This window comes from Triplophysa dalaica, chromosome 19 (assembly GCF_015846415.1).
Source record: "Triplophysa dalaica isolate WHDGS20190420 chromosome 19, ASM1584641v1, whole genome shotgun sequence".
Lineage (NCBI taxonomy): Eukaryota > Metazoa > Chordata > Actinopteri > Cypriniformes > Nemacheilidae > Triplophysa > Triplophysa dalaica.
The window spans coordinates 8,813,051-8,833,740 of NC_079560.1; the positions used below are offsets into that span (position 1 = coordinate 8,813,051).

General features: G+C 36.8%; 1 protein-coding gene across 2 annotated transcripts; it reads right to left on the reverse strand.

Annotated features, from left to right (window-relative positions):
* Positions 1–542: 542 nt before the first annotated feature.
* On the reverse strand, positions 543–19,686 carry nectin1a (nectin cell adhesion molecule 1a). Of its 2 annotated transcripts, XM_056730178.1 has the most exons (8): positions 18,997–19,686; positions 9,218–9,589; positions 8,204–8,503; positions 7,777–7,894; positions 7,536–7,687; positions 2,830–2,971; positions 1,987–2,056; positions 543–1,566 (listed from the first exon to the last, which is right to left on the reverse strand). In XM_056730178.1, exons 1-8 carry the CDS (start codon positions 19,046–19,048, stop codon positions 1,333–1,335), a joined length of 1,440 nt encoding a protein of 479 aa, XP_056586156.1. In that variant the 5' UTR covers positions 19,049–19,686; the 3' UTR covers positions 543–1,332. The 2 variants fall into 2 exon arrangements, with proteins under 2 accessions (XP_056586156.1, XP_056586155.1); XM_056730177.1 differs by lacking the exons at positions 543–1,566; positions 1,987–2,056; positions 2,830–2,971 and adding an exon at positions 3,554–5,787.
* Between the last annotated feature and the right edge of the window lie 1,004 nt (positions 19,687–20,690).

Sequence of the window (20,690 nt, forward strand, 5' to 3'; positions counted from 1 at the left end):
TGAGTCATGTTTCCATCTACGCCAAACAGATCAGCCGAGTAGAGGTGCTCAAGTGGCTCTCTACATTCATTCATGAGTTTCTCAAATTACGCAATGTGAAGTGGACAAACTCTCCTGTACAAACTGTCACGGGCACAGAAGTTCACACTCATGCGTGCCATGAGCAAGTCAATGAGGTATTACGCAACAATGCGTTTGCATAAAGTGGCCAGAGAAATGTTATGTCTATGGTTGTGTGTCAAAGGTTGTTATTCTGTATTGAGTGACATTTGGTTGACATGTTTTTGCCTAAACACACACATACATATTCAAGAAATTCATAATTTAGGCAATTAGCACAAATCAGTTCAGTAACCAACTGTGATCCGCGTTTATGGCAGAGGGTATACATTATGTATGTTTACAAAATTCAGATTATTACTTCAGTTGAAGTCCTGTATAATCAAAACAATTACTTCCTCAAAAAGACTGAAAAACTGAATAAATACAGCATAATTTTCAATCAGTATTAAAAATAAAAATAAACACAATGAACATTGAAGTTAATATTTAGCCTATTTATTAGTAGAAAAAGAAATAAATCACAATATTGATTAATACATTTCACTGCTTAACAACCAGCTGGTCACTGATTGTGTAATCTGTCTTGAGAAAATAATACTGTATCGTGTACTAAACTATATATATGCTAATTATTATTTCACAGTATGCAAGTACTTGTCACAAAGCGTAATGTAAACAATAATATGGACAAATGACCACAGAGTTTCATAGATCTAGACAAACATTTCACCTTCACGGGCATGTAAAAAAATCACACATATAGAGCATATTTAAATATGCATTTCACAGATGGAGGTTACTTGGGTTGTAGATCTGGCTGCCATACGTTTCACTAATGGGTTGTTTAACAAAAAATATGATGAAGGCAAATGATAACAAGACAAACACAAGCTGTAATATGACCTCAACAAAAAGGAAAACAATACCAAGCCCAGGGAAATAAAAGTTGCAATAGTTGAAGAAACACCATATTATGAAAGCAGCATTTTTTTTAAATAAAAATGAATACAATAAAAATGTGAAATGGCATAAAACAATGCAGTGATGCATAACAAAATACATAATATGAGCCTTTAAGACCACTGACCTACTTTGAGAAAATAAATCCAAGCATTATTATATAAATCTGAAAATATGAACGCAAGTCCAATTTCACATCAGGAATAATGTGTTAAAATGTTTCAAACTTTGAAGATATACATAATGTAAAAAAATATGAAAGAATTGCATACAATCACCAACTGAAAAGAGACAGAGGGAGGTTTTGATTCATACATACTGCTCTTTAGGGAAGGTGTATGTTGAGATGGGTCCTGGGGGTGTGGGATAGGTGAATGCGGCGGTCTGGTTGTTGTGATGAGTGTAGGGGTTGTGAGGCAGAAAGGTCAGAGGAGGCTGAATGGGTGGAGAGTGCTGCTCCGGATAATCCTCTTTGTTACAAGCCAAGCGGTAACTCACATAGTCAGCCGTGTTCGGGAGCTCGTCATAGAACCTCCCGGGGCCCTATGTGAAAAAGATGACAGGTCAGACAGAAAATGATTCTATGGGAGTTTTCAAGCACACTACTGGTACTAATACACCAAAGTTATAAATGAACATATTAATAAAACAAATACACATTTAAAATATGCACAACTCAAATCATTTATAATGTTTATTTAAATGTTCAATATGATAGTTTGTCAACTGCATTAGGATTCAACATTCAAAAGGCAGTCATTCTTGTTTTGGTGGCTTCACCAGTAGGGAGCGCACATTGCTCACTGTTTCTGAAGCTTAAGGCGCAGCAGGTTTATAATTAAAGCCTCAGTACCTCTATTCAGGTCGGAAGCCCGACCACAGTGCATTAGTCCATTTATTCATCTGATAAAATGCTCGGGGCCTTCATTGGTGTTTCTGTGGCCTGACTGAGTGCTCACTTACCTGGAAGTCATCTGCTGCTTTCTTTTTTTTAGAGGACGAAGGCTTTTTGTGGGCAGGGGAAGAACTGTTCCTGCAATAACAGAGAGGCAGTTTACTTTGCCGTTCTTTGTAACTATGTTAGAAATGTTAGAAAATTTCTGTCAAATGCTTATCACATATGCCAATTTTCATACAATATCAATGACAGGGGTCTATGTGCTGTTATTTTTGTAACGTGTCACTTGAAAACTTTATGTCACTAGCAGTTCTGGCTATTGTTATATGTTTATTGTATTCTGTCTTGTCTACAGTTTATGGAGAAGCATTGAGAAATGTTTCATTGTAGCCAACATAGACCTCACATCTTAAACATATACAGTAAATTGTATATAGCCTACTGTATAATGTTTTATATTTTTACTGCTAACATAAGATGGATTCTATGTTTATGACAGTGCTCCAAGAGTTAAATAATGTATAGCCTAATATAAACAAAATGCTTCTGCTAAACTGCTCACTGGTATTTAATTAAGGAAAGTCATACAAGTTTGGACAGTAAGTTATGAGAGAATTTTCATCGAACTTTTACTTTAAATGAAAATATCTGCAGAACATCCGCATATGTCAAACTGGTAACGTAACGCTATGACTCATCAAAAGCTTAGCTGAGTCTTAATTTATTGCCTGAAGATGATGTGTATTACGGGCAATGATTCATAACATGCTCCACATCAAAACACATTAAGATCTTTTTTGTAAAAAAAACAAAGATGTGACAAAATTCATTTGAAGACATGAAAATGAATGAATGCTCCTTCAGATGCAGGCCTTGGGTTTGACCTTGTAATCAAAACAAGTACTCACGAATCATTGTCTGATCCCGTGTGCTTGTGCTGTTTGTTCACCAAGTAAATTGTGCCAGCTATACTGAGTATGATGCCCAGGGCGATCACCCATCCAAGGACACCCATCACCCTCTCCGCTGCACTCAGTGGCATGGGGTTTTCTGCGGGACAAAATAAACTCCTTGCTAATTCCACCATATTGGCTACATAACATTACTTTTAACACTATTCTGAAACACTTAAAACTTAAAGGAGACATATGACATGCCTCTGAAACATGTTTTTCGCGACACCATCATTGATAATAGTTCTTTTGTATGGCCCATCTAATTCCTATTGTTTTGTGATGGTGAGAGAAAAGCACAGATCCGGCTCACATTAGCACACATGCCCCTCTTTTGTGCGAAAACTCATAGCAACAAATGAAAGGTATTCATGGGAGCTTTTCCTTAGGCCATTGTGTACGTACAATTACAATGCCAGCCAATGAAAGGGAGACATGTTGTCGTGGGTTGTAATAGCGGTAATATAGATGTTAATGGCATAATGTTTCCAGTCAGGAACAGACAATAACAAGCCTCAAATAAGTGACCCATACCGCAATAGAATGTTTGGTTCAGATGACCCCAACATTTAAACTGCTCACTTTGGAAATGAAGACTAAAGTAATTATTTATATTCAAACACAAGATGATATTGTTAGAAACATTCCGGTCTTGATCCTCATTAACTTGTACAGTATATGGGAATTATATGTTTTTATTGTTGTCAGCTGAGGCTTTACGAGACTTGTTTACAAAAGTGCTTTCAGAATAAATACAATTTAAAAAGTAACAGCACAAACAAAACACTGTATATTAGTATATTTGTCTTGGCAGGATAATACAATTACACAAACACATCAAGATTAAAAATAAATTGACCAATAATAACAAGATGATGTGCTGCACAAACTATATCGCACCAACAGTTAAGGGCACAATTTCCATTGTTATTGTAAAAACATCTCTTATAAGGGCTGTCACAATATAAGAGTCATAAAACATGATTATGGTGGCTAAAAGAATAAAAACGATCAGTCAAAGTCAGTCAAATTCATTGATTCTTGTTTATTTTGTGTGTTTTCTTTTGGCCGATAAAAATCACACAAAAAATATTGCCTTTAATTGTACAGCTTAGTGATAGAGAGGACAGGAAGCAAAGTGGGAGAGAGAAGGGGTTGGGTTCGGGAAAGGACCACGAGACGGGAATCGAACTCGGGTCGCCCGATGCGTAGCCGCACCACATGGCGGAGCACTGCCCATTCAGCTCTGACTTCATGTTCATTTTTATCTCAATTTTTATTTCAATAAACATTAATGTTTTGAAACGATAATATCCTTGACAACCAGAAACTGGCACCAGATTAACACATTTAGTATTAACATGATATTGATAAATACTAATGTCATAGTTATTGTAAACGGCAGTATATTGTGACACCTCTAAATACCCAATAAACACAAGCCCTTTCAACTACATTGATATACCATACATGTGTCCTATGGTGTGAAATAGCAACAATTTAGAAAAAGAAACTGTTAATAACATATTCATTTATATTATCAATATCTGTTTTTATAATATAAAACAATAATGAAGATAAATCTCTCTTATGCTAGTTTATTATTCTAAAGTTTGCTGTCACACCATAGGACACATTTATTTGTCAACTATACGTTCTAAATAATTTACAGCACATCATGAGTAACATAATTTTACACCAAGCATTTTAAAGCATTTATACAGTGTAATGTACTGTATTTAATGTTATCTTAAATAACTTAAAATAACATCAAACTATGCAAGCAATCATATTTTAGATTGCAGCTACTGATGCATTCAGTAAATCACTGAGAATCAGTGGTATTAATGTTCAAATACATTTGTTGGTAACTTACATATCATCATAAGCGCATAGTTATAGTATTTGACTATTCATTGTCGTGAAATACAATTCATTGAAAATCAGATGTATAAGATACAAAATTAAAGCAGCAAGTCACTACTATGTTTCAAGAACACCAACAACACAAAACAACAAATAAAGGCAATATTTTCATGAATCATGCACAAAATAGTGTCCACAAGACTTTCACAGTTTGGAGGTTATAGTACAGTTTTAAAGGTCCTTTATTATAACAGAATACAGAGATGAACCTGCTTTTTTAATACAAAGGTGCATCAAGACATGCTCTCTCTTTAAAACTTCCCATCCATCTCAAAGGGACAGAATCCCTTCATGCAAACTCAATGACATGGCCAAACAATATCCGGTCCCTAAACATACTGTTTTGATTTTCATGTGCATAAATCTTACCCAAAGTCAATTTCACATGATCCCACATCTGCTTCAAAAGGAAGGAGATGACAAGAAAGAGGGCTAAGACGAAGATAAATGACAAGGACCCTGCAGTGAATCTCAAAGTTTTCAAATTCTACACATACCACTCTTCTTTGGAGATGACCGAACCATCCATCTGAGGAACCATGTCCACTGAAACCTCCATTTCAGATCCATACTCATATGTATAAGTCTGCTCATTGCATCCGCATGTCACACTGTCTTGATTCAATCCCGTGTGAAAAGTCTTCATTCTGCTATCAGGGTAGTTGTGGAACTCGTGTGCGATTTCTCCTAAAATACTGGAGCCTCTGTAAAGGCCGAGCTTCTTCTCTTCATCTGAATCTTCAGAGAAGGTCAGACTCTGAGGCAGGGAGGCGTGCGGCTGTAGGCTTCCAGCTTTGCTGTAGCCATTGCCAAGGATTTGCTTCTTGGTACTGTAATCTCCTTTAAACTTGCATCTCCGGCGATATAAAAACACTATCAGGAGCGTGATGGCTGCCAACAGGACTGTGCCGCATACAACAGCCCCGCCGATGATGATCCCTGCTTGGTGATGCTTCTGAGACATCTCATGTGGGGAGCTAGGGAAATCTGGGTAGGGAACGAAATGGTGGGGAGAGGGTATGAAAGCTTCACTTAAAGAAAGGGGCATTTAAGCATCTCCATTTAGTATTACAATATTGGATTTTTGAAGACACCATGAAATTGCTTTTTACGCAAGTTTAACATTTTAAAGCTAGTTCATGAATAGTCTTAAATTTAGCTATGAACCATGATTTGATTTACTATCTACTAGTCGGTGTTGATCATTGTTTCTTTTTTTCGTTGTAAAACTATATATTCCATAAGTTAATAATAGTTTTACTACAGTACAGTACAATAAAAGGTGCTTCACAATGCCATAGAAGAAACATTTTTGGCTGTATGGTCCCATAAAGAACCTTAAACATCAAAAAGGTTCTTTACATGATATAAAAAAGGAAATGGTTCTTAAAGGCATGATTCAACCCAAACTTTTGTTATCATACACTCAATTTCTTGTAATTTCAACATGTATTACTTTTTTTCTTCTGCAAAACACTGAATCACGGCAGTATCCATTGACTTGCATTGGTTTTGTGTCCATACAATAGAAGTGAATGGTTACCGCCACTGTTCGGTTATCACCATTCTTCAAAATATGTTTTTTGTGTTTTGCAAATGAAAAAAAGTCAAAGAGGTTTAAATTGAATTGACAAGAAATTGAGCAAATGATGACAGAATTGTGCATGATGAGTCATTCATATTTGTGTTCTAGTGTTCTGTAAGATATTACATTTTTAATATGTAGACTATTGGGAAAAATGTTTAGGCCATTTATCAGCTTTGTTGTTTTAATGACTATCCAAATAAATGTTTAATAAATCTATTACATTTTATTTGTATATTTATTTGTATAAAAGAAAATTCAGGAAATTTGTACACGAAATAAAAAAATCTGTACAGAAGGGCTTTTGTAGGTTAAAGTCAGTATTTAGTGTGACCTCCCTTAATACCACATCTTGAACTCTTTTCGGGAAACACTAATGAAGAAGCTCAACCTTTCTTTTTTTATAGGGCATAAACTTTCCTCTATTTTCTGTGTGTATTGTTATGAAACGACTGAAAATAATTACATATGATCATTGCACCACGCTTAAACACGCTTTGCTGAACATTGCTGAATAAGAAACCTAAGACTTGTGCACAGCACTGTAATTTTGTCAATTTAACACGAAGCATACAGACAGCTTTAAAGTCAATGGACTAAGTCACAAAACTTCCAACTTTCATGTTCCACATCTTCCAATTTCATATTGTCTTTAAGAAAAGAGACACATGTACAAGGAGGGGTGGATTTGTTGGAATAGCTTTCTTTACATTCTTCTTCGGAGTTTCATGCGAGAGGCTGTCAATCAGCCAAAGAGATCAAAACATGCTGCAGGCCAGACCCACCATTCATACATGAGCATGCACGTACAGGAAAACACACAGTAAACCACACCTTATGTTAACAGCATGCGATGAGAAAAATATGATTTGAAAACCAAAGCCAACAAGTATATTCAGGAAGGTATGTGTGGACGACTTGCAGCCACATGCAAAGTATTGCCCCACAGCAAGAGAATTCAAAAACACCTCATAGCCAAAGAATGAAACAAAGAGTTTCAACACAAGAATAGCATGAAAGTGTATACATGGATGTTTCAACGGCAGTCAAGGATGAAAGAGGAAAAATCTATCTGTCATTTACTTGCACAAAAGCGGACAAGCTCGGCAGTCGCATGCATTTGTTTCAGAAGGAAGCGGAAATAACTTACCCGTGACAGTGACCTCAACGGATGCTGAGCCTGTCCCGATACTATTCGTTGCATCACAGACATACGTGCCGGCAATGTCATAGGTTAGAGGACCTTTAAATATCAGCACGTCGTCACGGAGTTCTGCCGAACTTGGCAGAGAGCCATTCAAGCTAGAAAGAAGAAAGCATGGGGTTTATGTCCTAATTTGCTATAATGACAGATAGATCTGCACAGAATTTAAAGACACGTATTTACGTACTATCTCCACTGAAACAAAGAGATGGGAGGGTTGGCGTCAGCCAGACAGGTGAGCTGAACATTCTCTCTGTTCAAATACCAATTCCCATCAAAGCCCTCTATTATCACCTCTGGTTCATCTGCAGAGAAGGAATAAAAAAGTGTAGAATTGTAGCGTTAAAGGTATTTAAAAGGATAGTTCACCCAAAAATAAAACTGATTCAGAACCACTATCTGAATCTTTCTTCAGAACATAAAAGAAGATATTTTGAGAAATATATCTATGGTTTTGAGTCCATACAATGGACGTCAATGGGGGCCAATGCTGTTTGGTAACAAGCGTTCTATAAAATATCTTCTTTTGTATTGTGCAGAAGAAAGAAAGTCATACAGGTTTTGAACGATGTGGAGAGTAAATGATAACAAATTTCAACAGTAAGCTTTCTTACACTGAATGTTGAGCGTTACGCTGTCTGTGTATGGCTCTTCATTGTACGTGGAGACACAGGTGAGCAGCTGCTGGTGTATCTCTCGACTTGGAACCACCAAGTAATCACTCCGAACTGTGAACGTGCCATCTGGGTTGCGTATCTCCTTGGTGTTTGATTCGCCATCTAAACTGGTTTCCCATGTAATCACACTGGGTGGCTTTCCATTGGCTGAGATGCATGTGGCAACAGTCATCTTCAGATCTTTGGATCCTGCCACTATAGACGTTGTAGACAGACTCATCTGGATCATTGGCCGAGCTGAAGGACAGATATGGAGGCTTAGAACATATTATGCATTTTTACTGCACTGAATTCAGCCATTGGATTACGGCAAGCTCTTTAGAATATTACTTTGTAATCATTGCTTTTCATTCAGCAATGTCATAGACTACTTTCTAATTGGGTTCCTGGAAATATCATTGTGAAGAGTGGACAGGGACAGGCCTCATTGGAAAATGATATGCATATAAATGCATTACTTATTTTGGGGGACATTGCATGTGACTGTTACAAAATTATAGGAAAATTCACTGCAGCACAATATTGGCTTCTAACAATTTTGTTTGAAGGTATAGTTCACCCAAAATGGAAATCATATTGTATTACTTTATTTCTTCTGCAGAACGCAAAAGAAGATATTTTGAAGAATGTTGGTAACCAAACAACGGCGGTTATTAACATTCTTCAAAATATCTTCTTTGTGTTCTGCAAAAGAAAGAAAGTCATGCAGATGTGAAATGACGAGGTTGAGAAAATGACAGAATTTTCATTTTTTTGGGTGAACTATCCCTTTACTGCGAAAATGAAATGTCATGTATTTCATAAAGAGTAACCATGATATACATAATATTTTTGAGTAAACTGATCCTTTAAATTCACTCAATAATAAATGTGCTTGTGGTTTCGACATTTGTGGTCTGGGAAACATGATGTAGATTTGGTACTCTCCTAATAAAACAATCCATCACATACCATAAACAGTGAGATTGACCGTGTTCTCCCTGTTTCCAGCTGGAAAAGTGGTGTACTCGCAGATATAAGCAGATTCATCAGACAGTCTAAGTTTGTTAAAGATGATAGTGGTGTCCTCCAGGGAAGGGGTGCGCTGATGGACGGCAGGGTTTTTGAAGCGCACTCGCTCTTTGAAGGGCTGCAGCACCGACAATCCCAGGGCGGGATTGGCGATGGCCACGTTCTGCTTTGTGCCATTAACAACTTTTTGCCAGGTGACCTGGGAGATCTTTACAGGTGGGTTACTGTTGACAAACTGACAGCAAAGCTCCACCTGTGAACCCACAAATCCGGATTTACTGCTGTCCACCTGGACCATTTGACCATGAACACCTGAGAAATGAAAGAATAACAGTAAGGGTCTCATTACTGTGGATATACAGCCATGTAGCCTTTTTAATTTAATCATTTAATCAGCATTTCTATATATGTTGTGGCCATTCCAGTCTAGTGTCTGTTGAATTTTAACAAAATCAAACCTCAGGAGTGACATAAAGTCATCCAAAAGCAATCTGAATGACTGAAAACATGACATGAAAACTTTGATTAAAATCGAGGTTTGCAAATCAATTTTTTTTTTATTTACCTAAATACATGTAGAAATATTACTTCTATATATTGTTATACTGCTTAAAAGAGAATATGAACTTGTTTTCTTTGCAGTATTTGAAGTCTGTAAAAATACAGTGCATATTTTCTCCAGTTTTCATTTTCTGCAACAGCAAAAATAATGCAAATCGAAACAATATTTTAATTCGAAATTTGGGAAAAATGTAAGAAATTCACAGAAAATTATCAAAAATAAAAAGTGTACCTAAACACATACCTATAAAGTAGTTAATTCAGAAAAAATAAAAATTATTTTGAAATGGTCTCTACATCTTTTGCGCCGCTGTATGTTAGATGCCTCTCTGCAATATATGATATTAAGATGTCAAACAACAAAAAAAATTCAACGCCTGAACTTAAGATCACAATGTAGTATTTTACTCTCTTTAAATTTTACACTTACAGCAAATAAAACACCTCATTTCCAGAATGCTTATTTATTTTTACCCAATAAGTACCTCTAATTTTTATTAGACTTTTACTCCATCAATTTCATAGTTATCTACCCCAGACCAGAGAGAAATCTAACCTTAGCCATATCTGTTTCAGAAGTGCGTGGGAGAATTACCTCTTCAACTTCCCTAACGGTTGTCTTTAGCAATTGGCATGAAGAGACTTCTTGTGTTTTACAAAGCCACTGTATTGGTGGACAGCAGTATTGACACGTGTATATGTGCTTCTTTACAGTTGCTCTCCACAGTGTAAATAGGCTTCCACAGCTCCTTGAGGCTGAGATGGGTCTTAAATCTAGTTATCTAAAAATAGGATGGTTTAAGAACCGTGTCTCCAATAAGATGCCCAGAGGCTTCTACCGCCCTGGCTAAAGGGTATCTGTAAACACATCTTGTGTTTACCTGAAGATGCGTGTGTGATACAGACAATCCCTAACCAAAAGTACTGTTGATGAAGCTGAAATCCCTCCCATCCTTACTTCACATATCCCTTTCAGAAAACCTGTCCCATGTCGTATCCAGGACAGACAAATGTAACAATATGAAATGTCGTCTTCAAATCTTTGCTCAATAGGGACATCTATTACAAAACAACAACAACTAAACAAATGTGAGTCACTGGCAGGCAGAAATCCTGTCCTGGATTAGAGTAGACAGGAGGGGTGGAGTCAGGCTTTCCCGGGCTTAAGGCTCATAAGTGCCAGCACGAATACAGCAAAGCCCTGCTGAATCGAGGGCCGCCACACGACCGGTCAGAAGAGGTCAGTAATAGCAGCAGATTACATTATTCAGGATATTGAAGTTCAGGGCTGCTTTCAACCCCATGAGACAGAACATCATCCAGTTGCCCCATGTAACCGCAGTAATACCTGCAATTTTGTAGATATCGAATTAAAGACATCCAGAGAGATGCTACGGAATTGACATCATCCACTACATCACACGCTTTTACCACACCCCTTTTCCAGCCCCCGCAGCAGGAGCAGGCATTGAAAATGTAGAAAACATGCATAGAATGTACTAGACGACTCAAAACGATGCCTTAGTAATAATAATTATTCTATAAAGTAAATAAATAATTATTATTCATTTATAAAACTGTAATTTTATAGATGAACTATTTATGCACAGGGCTTTTTTTAGCATGTCTGCATTTTTTACACCTTTGTTTTACATTAATATACAATCAACTATCAAAACTATGAATCATTTGAACGCTGAAACACACAGTTTTGGTAAAAGTCTAATTGAAAAATCCTATTCATTAAATGGTCAAACTAACAAATATTTCATTAAAAGATGACATTTTTAGATAGCGAGATGAAATTTGAAAAACACCAGAAATGATACACAGAAGCCGGTTTTAATAGATGCTGTACTCTTGTAGGAGAATACGATGTTTCTCAACAAGGACTTTTTAAGCCTGTGACAGAAACTGAAACAGGTTTTGTCATCTGGACGTGATGACCTGACAGGGCTGGAGAGGATTGTGCTTCATAAGTCAACTGTCACTGAACTAGCGACACAGGCTAATAAGAAGTGAAAGCCTGCCGTCAACAAAGGAGACCAAGAACCCAGTTCAAACTGGTGTTCAGCTGTCCGTCCCTCTCCCTGCATTTGTGAGTCGATTAGAAAAGACAGACATAACACACACTGCTTGCTAACAAACTTTTGTTTTGCAACAGAGTCTGAACATGTTAGTCCCCATTAGGTGGCCCTCTACATGTACGCTACAACTTTTTGGGCTACTAATAATAGAGTATCTCAGAGATGAGATGACTTATTTTTGTTTGCAAACCCTGGAAGCGAGTTAGCATTTTAGCACTTCCGGATTCCCAAAATCTAGAGGTTTTTTGAATGGGTTTTTGGTAAATCGCCTGAAATAAGATCTGATCAAAAATGGCGGTTGGTAACAAGTTGCTTAAAGCGACTACTTCCTCGGGTGTTAGACGTCATCGCGCAAATATGTAGCCTAGAAATCTCACAAATGGGGATTCAGTCATGGAGTAATAACAAGGGAACACATCTTTAATAAAGTTTGAAAAAGTTCACAGAGACTTGGTGGTGGTGACGTTGATATCAACAGACCGCAGTGTAGTCTGTTTATAGCCTCTAGTTAGCTTTTCACTTGCGATTGTATTTAGGCTTTAAAAATAGCAAAAAGATTATCTTGATAGACAGTACGTGTCAAAAACCTTTGTTTATCACAGTGCTTGTTTTTTGCGATCTTCCAAAAGTCTATTGGAATAATGTACAGGCCTTCTGTCAAGGGAGAACCAGTATGGTGCTAATTTCCGGGTTGGCCTACAAAAATACATACATTTCCGAACCTGTCTATCAAATATAGTTTTTTCACAGTTGAAAGTGTCACACACATATGACTCCATTAGTTCCCACTGTGTCTGTGGACGGCTGAGCTCTGGTCTCTGAGCTGATTAAGAGATTTGAGGAATGTCAGCTACAGTCCATCTAACACCTCGCTGTGCATTATAGTGCTGCTGAGAGCTCCCAAACATTTCAAACTCATATATGAACAGTGAAAGCTCAACACAATATATGTGCAATTCCATGCAGATATCAACCTTAAGTTGAAGATCTAGTTTTTACCAAAGGTTTTCATCATACTGATATAGGTCAGAGGTCAATATTTAGTGGTCAAAATACCCACGTGAAGTCTCTCTAGAAGTTTTCTTAAAGCATAGTTTTCAATGGTCAGGTAAGTGTCCATATTCTTCCTAAATGGGCACGTGAAAATTCAAATGAAATAACTGTTTTATGGTTTAAAAAGAGACATTTCTTGTCCATTAGTATGTTGTCTTTCTATATGTTCGCTCTTTTTTGTCACATCTATAACACATCAATTTTCCTCACTTTTAAAATAGAAAACTTGTGTATACTTATATTTTTCTGATGTCTGGCCTCTATCATTAGGGGTTTAGTAAAATACAAACGCATGATTCAATATACCGTAATAAGTACATTCTCTCAGAATTTATACTTCAAGTTTTGACTGAAAATGTCACATCCATAACACTGGAATGGCCCATCAAATGACTACTGAAATACTTTAAAACAGAGAAATGTAATACACAAAAATGTTTGCCTTTTCGCAGTGCCAACATCAGAAGCATTTATCTCTTTATTATCGTCTGACAGATCACCACTCGTTGTTGGGTTTGGTCCACCGAAAGGTGACTCAGAATGAATAAAAACTTGCTTGTGCAAGTCACTTACTCTCACTGAACTATGAAACATTTCTATCCTGATTTACTGCTCTGTGTTAAATACAGGCAGGGATCGGGAGCTTATCGCAGGTTCTTTTATCTTGAAAGCCCTGTCCATTTTCATAGGAAAGCTGAAGAAGATTTATGATTTTAATATGCGCCTGTACGTTCCACTACTTTAGTGAGACAGTTATCAAAGTTGGTCTTTACAGAGAGTGAAATTAATTCTGTTCTTTCATTTTCCTCTCATCACAATGAATCATGCCTAGAAGTCATGGTGATATAAAACACCCTGGGTATAATGCAGGTCATATAAAGCAATAGAGCAGGATCTAGCTTCTAGAAGTGACAGAGATAAACCAGAAGAGGTTGTTTTCTGTAGCCCAGCCAAAAGGTCCAAATAAATTGTACTTTTTAACCTTTTGTATCCATAGTGTTCTGTGTTCTTATAAATGAACGCTTATTAAACCAATAATAGATTGATACACCCACGATAAAAAAGAAAGGTGTGCTTTACAAGACTAAAACGCAGATCAGTACTTCTACTGCTATGCATGTGTATCATTAAAAATACAATGTGAATGAGAATCTGTGTTCAATCTACATAAGCAATTATAGATGCATTACATACAATAGGAAATGCACTTCAGTCATATAAACAACTCCGAAAGAGATCCGTGCAAATCACATTACAATACAAATGTAAGTGTTGACACAGGAAAATGCATTTGCAGTATTAGGATGCATATATTTTAATGGGCTATTTGTGCAAACTGATGGCATGCTTTGAAGATAATGTTGTCTTCTCATGGTTGTCATAATTTGCCATTAATGTCATGTGACCAATCACGTTGGAATTGTAGGAAAAGGAATTCATTATTGATTGACCAACACTGATCGGCTAATGGCACCACAAGAGCACAAACAGTCCAAACAAGCCCTTCACCAGTCCGAACCAGACCAGACGAGCTATGATGCCAGCAGACAGGGAACAAGATGATTTCACAATATGTTAAGAAAAATGAGGAAGACATTTTCTATTTAGCTACAAAGCTACTTGGATAAATATATACAGCCGTGGAAAAAATTAACAGATCCAAATATTCAATTAAGCATCATTTCTAGTAATCGTACAGCTGTATCTATCTTTTATAAATGTGATCAAACTAAACACTCTTCGAAGACACGACATATGCAATACTACTCTCTAGGTACTCAAGATTATTATGAGATTGGCAGACAACCTGTATGTTAGGTCCGCTTTAAAGTCAGCCAATCAGATTAGAGTTTACTGGAAAGGGAGTTGCAATTTTGTGTGCAATATATATATACATCAGATGTTTAGTGGACGGACTGGGTGTGGCACCTGGGGTTGAGATTAATTCAATAGACCTGAATGCAAAAACTCATTAACTTAATGGATATGTTTACATATCCATTTACAGGTATTTATTCTCTTGTTGTTCAAAACCAGCAAATGGCTCTTATTTTAATGTCTCAGTGGTTTTGTGTCTATACAATGGAAGTCAATGGGGTCTAATGTTGTTTGGATACCAACATTCTTCAAAATCTCCTTGTTTGCGTCATGCAGGTTTGGAATGACATGAGGGTGAGTAAATAAAGAAGAAATAATAACTGGGTGAACTCCCCCTTATCTCGTACTGTATATCTCTAAACTAACACAAATCTGCTTGTTAAATCATGACATAAGGATTATTTTTATAAGAAAACCCTGTTTTTTCTGTCCTGTGCTGGTTCATTTCGATTCATGTGGTGAGTTCCTGTCTTTAGTCAGTGTAGTCTATTCCAGTCATTTGTATTTATTGTCAATGTTTATATTTTATCTTGTCCAGTGAAGTTAGTCCGTGTTCCGTCTATCTGCCATATTTAAACCCTTGTGGGTTTTTGTTTTGTCATTTATAATTAAAAAGTCTCTGATAACCCCTTACCCCCTGTCTGCACCTGAGTCCTCTGTCCATGTTCCCTCACCGATCCTGACACCATCAGTGTATATCAGCATTTTTTGTTGTGTGCCTATGGCATCTGATAGAGCATTCGGACCCGGCAACAGTACATGGCCTTCCATATAGGTTGTTGCATGACGTCAGGCTAAACACGTGGATATCAGAAATTCAACAACAGCACTCAACAATGATTTATCTGCACTGCTATTTCCCTGAGAGCAGTCCATCACGATACTCATCACAATTTGTTCGCTCTAAGCATTAGACTTTTATTCTAAAAGCCAGGCTGTTAAATCTAAAATTCAAGCCAAGCTGGTGACATCTGCAGACTAACTGTGTAATAAGTTAATCAAAACCATATATATACACAGAATAACAATAATAATGTCCACACACTCCTTGCCCATAATTTGGAGATTCATACTGTAGCTGAAGTGTCTAATGCCGATTCCCTCAAAATCAATGTGGGACTTATTTAAGACTCTGGGTCAAGACTGTTTCGTTGACCAATGACAATGTTCAGGGACCTATTTGGAAACAATCATCTTTTACTGTATAAAAGTATTTGGTGACACCATATGGCACAGAAACTGCACACTTCCGTTTTAATAACACTACTAGGTAATGTTAACAAGAGCTGAGCAACACAGCAGTAAGCCGCCTTAAGCAAGCTATCAAATTTAATATGATTTGCCAGGAAACCGTGAGAGTCGCTTTGAGAGTCGTCTCTTTGAGTAATACCATCAGGCAGGGTTATCAACGCTTACCAGCGGCCCTGACAATACATGGAATAAAACAACTCTGAAACACTTGACAAAACTATAATATCTGTCATTCAACTTATATAGGGCTTTAACGGACACACACCCGGTCTGTGTTTGTTTGATTGCTAGTGGATATTAATATAGCTATATATATATTTAATTTCTTTTAATATTAATTTATATTCACATTTTGTTGTAAAATAATTGTATTAAATAAACAATTTGTTGAATTTTATTGTACTAGACATACTTTATATTGCAAGTAATTTACTTATTTTTTATTTTGATTGTTTTCAGAAATAATCTACAGGGACTGTATTCTTTGCAGATGTGTAACGGAAGTTATGTTTATGACACAAACGTTTGCGTTGCACAGTGACATTTGTTTATGTTGTTGCCATGAAACCGTCAATAAACTGAAGAGTTAGATTTGTGGTTGGATTGCTCAACTCTTACAAAACTCTCAGTAAAGTTTTGTTTGTTTATTCTTCGCCCTAATATTTCTACATCTGTCTAGGTTACTGGTATCGCTCAAAATGGATAGTTCACCCCAAAATTAAAATTCTGTCATCATGAACTCACCCTCCTGTCATTTCAAACCTGTAGGACTTTCTTCTGCAGAACACAAAAGAAGAAATTTTAAAGAATGTTGGTAAAAGAAAAATGTTGGTCCCCATTGACTTGCATTGGTTTTGTGTCCATATGTGAATAGGGACTAACATTTTCAATTTACCAACATTCTTCAAAATATTATTTTGATAAAATATTTACATTTATTTCTTAATAATTAAAAACATTGGCAACATCAGTTGTTTTTTGCATTCTGCGTCTGACAGACCAGTCTTAATCCAGATTTTTGTTCATATCCATTACTGACTGATATTTGCTGAGCTGTCGGCTGGTGGGCTGGTACTGTTGAAACATTTTAGTGATAAGTCCCTCATCTTAATCACAGCTCAACATAACTCAAGCTCAGAGGACTACTCAACATGCACTGCACTGATTTATGCCAACAGCATGGCTTTAGTACTGTGACCTGTTGGCCGAGTCAGACCCTTCACTGTTACCCCTGAACTACATCATCCTAGTTTAGAAAACACTGCCTGTATCGCTATGGCAACGGGCCAAGGCATAACAGATGGTGGGAGCATGCTCAATGGCAGTTACAGGGGGATGCTCATAGTAAAGGGGGTGATAAGTGGGTCAGGATCAGCCACAGCAGGATCACACAACGCTAGACAACCCTCTCGCACGCATGTAAACACAAAGAAACATTGTGTTTCAACATTTCTTTCTAATTAGAGCTGTAAATTGGATGAATACGAAAACGATTCAGGATTATATGAAATAATTTAACTATGTAAGACTAAACTGTATTATCCGATAAATAAATAAAATAACATTTATAAATTAAATGAATAGAACATTAAGCCAATAATAACACATACACTAAAAAAATATAAAGGCAAATATCTTTATGACATAAAGGTTAATCTTGTAAAACCAACGAATTTTACTCCAACTATATATTACATTTGAGGAGGAACTATCCCAAAATAAATTTGTAATGCAAAAATGGCTTGAATTTATTATGGAACTTGGCTTGCATGATTTCATAAGATTCATGAATGCGTTTGAGGCAGAACTGACAAAATGTTAATGTTTGTCTCTGGCATTAAGGGGATATTTCACATGCAGGCAAAACTAAATTTCACCATGTTTTGGGATGATAAACTGGAGTAAGCTCTTTCAAAGACCAATTTCACCAACAGCTAATTTATAAAAACATATTCAATATATAAAGAGAAGCACTTAAACAGTGTTTGACAATTCAGTTTGGTTAGGGATGATAATGTTAAAATACGTTTGTATTTAGCCCACGTGTCAGTCAGTTTCAGTTTGACAGCAAGTGACGTAAAAATGGGCACAAACGCTTTAAGATGTGCGTTCACTTTACTTTTTGTTTAAATTAAAGCAATAGCCTATTAATGAATGTACACTCTGCCATTATTCCGTCTATTAAAAACATGACGTCAAAATGAATGTTGTAGGAATCGGATATGCAGATTAATCCAAATCCAGCACGCAGCACACATATGGGACTACTGCTAGCTATTGATTTATTCCCAAAGCCGATGTATTAAAAATAAAAAAGCAATCACAGCGACCAGACGTACGTGTGCCATTTCGGCATGAATCGCAGATGGTGTGTTTAATGAAAAAGAACATACTTTTCAGACTTTTTTCATTGCGTAACAATAGGGTTTGATTGTTAGATTGCTCGTAAAATCAAGGGATGCTCATGACGGTTTACGTTCAGTCTTTGCTTCAAGATAAAATGGTCCTGAAATTGTTGTTGGCTTCCTCTTGTTTGACTTTAAGTGTATGCTATCGTTTCGTACCTCTACAAAGGTACAAAAGAAAATACACACTCTTAAAACCAAATGTGCCTTAAAGTTTCTTCACAGCGATGCCATAGAATAATCGTTTTGGGTTCCACAAAGAACCATTCCGCCAAAGGTTCTTTGAAGAACCATCTCCCTTTTTTTAATCTGAAGAAACAAAATTTAACTTCGGTACCTTTTTATCTGATTGTGTATAATAGGAGATGTAAGCCTACCAGGAGCCACAAATTCCATCTCAAACAAACCCGTTCGAGCGTCTAGAACAATACTTAAAATATTGATATTTAGGACTGTTGAAAATGAAGACATTTATTTATCTTACCTGATTTCAAAAGAGCCATCAGAGGAAGCATAAACTTCAACAACATCATCATCTGGTTTAAAATGTAACGATTGCCAACAACGTGATGCTTAGACTGGCAGAAAACTTAATCCAAGTTCCCCCATTTATTGAGGTTTGTCCAGGGCACAGGAAAGCAGGATGTCCTGACGTCCAGCTGTTTTACTACATCCAGTATCCACGCGCAGATCCGAAGCTTTTACTAGTCTGTATCTGTAATAGAATTACGCGCATCCAAACTCACTTGAACTGCGCGCGAGGCCACTTGGATACACTTTCTTCTGCGCGTGGGTAGCGGACCATAAATCAGCTTAAAGCGCGACCCACTGAGATTAATGTAGGATGGAGGACAGTCACAGTATCAACCTCTGTCCTCTTACTGCCTTGAGAGTTTTCGAGTGTTTTTTGCCCTGTCGTCCAGGATCGATCATCTACGTCCTTTGCGCCTTTGACGTTTCCTCTGAACAGTTACAGTACACGTTTGGACCGTATCTGCAAAGTCCAGTAGTGAAATTCAAGTTGTGCTTTTCTAATTCGTCGAGTGATCGAAAACAATAAAATTAATGGACCACAGTTCTTAATGGAGTTTAAATGTGCATCAGTAACAAAAAGTGATGTCCGACCTAAAACAAAGTAGGTATAGACTAAGAGCAGACTGTGCGACGTCTACAGCATACCACGCGTCAGTTCAGGACTCGTTTCAACATCACAACAAGCTGGTGCATGCTAACAAACTCTGATTTGTGAAGTCATTCAGGTTCTTGTGGCAACTCACTTTACGGGACGTTGTATAATATAAAAAGAGACCTCCATCGTGTGGTCAGTAAATGCACATACAATTGATCGTTGTCAATACTATCATTATATTTGACAGAACACTATAGAACTGGTTCCATTTAACACGATTGTAAAGTGTCAGAAAAGTACTAGGAAAAGAGAGTGAGAGAGATAGAGAGAGAGGAATGTTATAAAACATAGAGAGACAGTCAAATGTTATAAAAGCCTTTTTTGGTCGTAAGAATATTGTGAGAATATTGTCCAATTGTTTTTGTCTCATAGTGTTATATTTTATTTGTCATGTTGTTATGTAAAACAAAATATTTGTCATTTTTAATTTGTAGGGAGTTCCTGAGAATAAATTACTGCGTAACATTTGTATGGTACCACTGAATTAATCTCTTCATTTGATGTGAAGGGCACGTTGTCATGGCATACTCTGAAATCCTTTCAAATGTAAAACACGCCCCCACCTTGCCAGCATTTATGAATTTATAACAGCATTGAAAATGAAAATTCAAAATAAAGCAGTGGAATTAATTCTCTACCTTAGCAATATACTGCCAGTGCTTGACAAATAACATAAGGAAACAATGGAGATGTCAGTCACTTTAAAAACAATCATTCATCAACATAGAGAAGGCAACAATAAACACTATAGTGTGTCATTCACCTGTCTATAAACAGTGTTTGTCTGAGGTGCGGCAATCGACTGAATGACTGAAATCTTTGTGGCACTGAATCCACCTGCATCCATTTTTTTAAAAGAAAGACAAATGTCTTTTACATGCAAATATCACTTCTAATTTAAATGCAACAAACTACACCTTTAATATTTAGCACAAAAAAGTATGATATAACAAAATGATTGATTGATGCGAGGGTAGAAGAACTCTGAG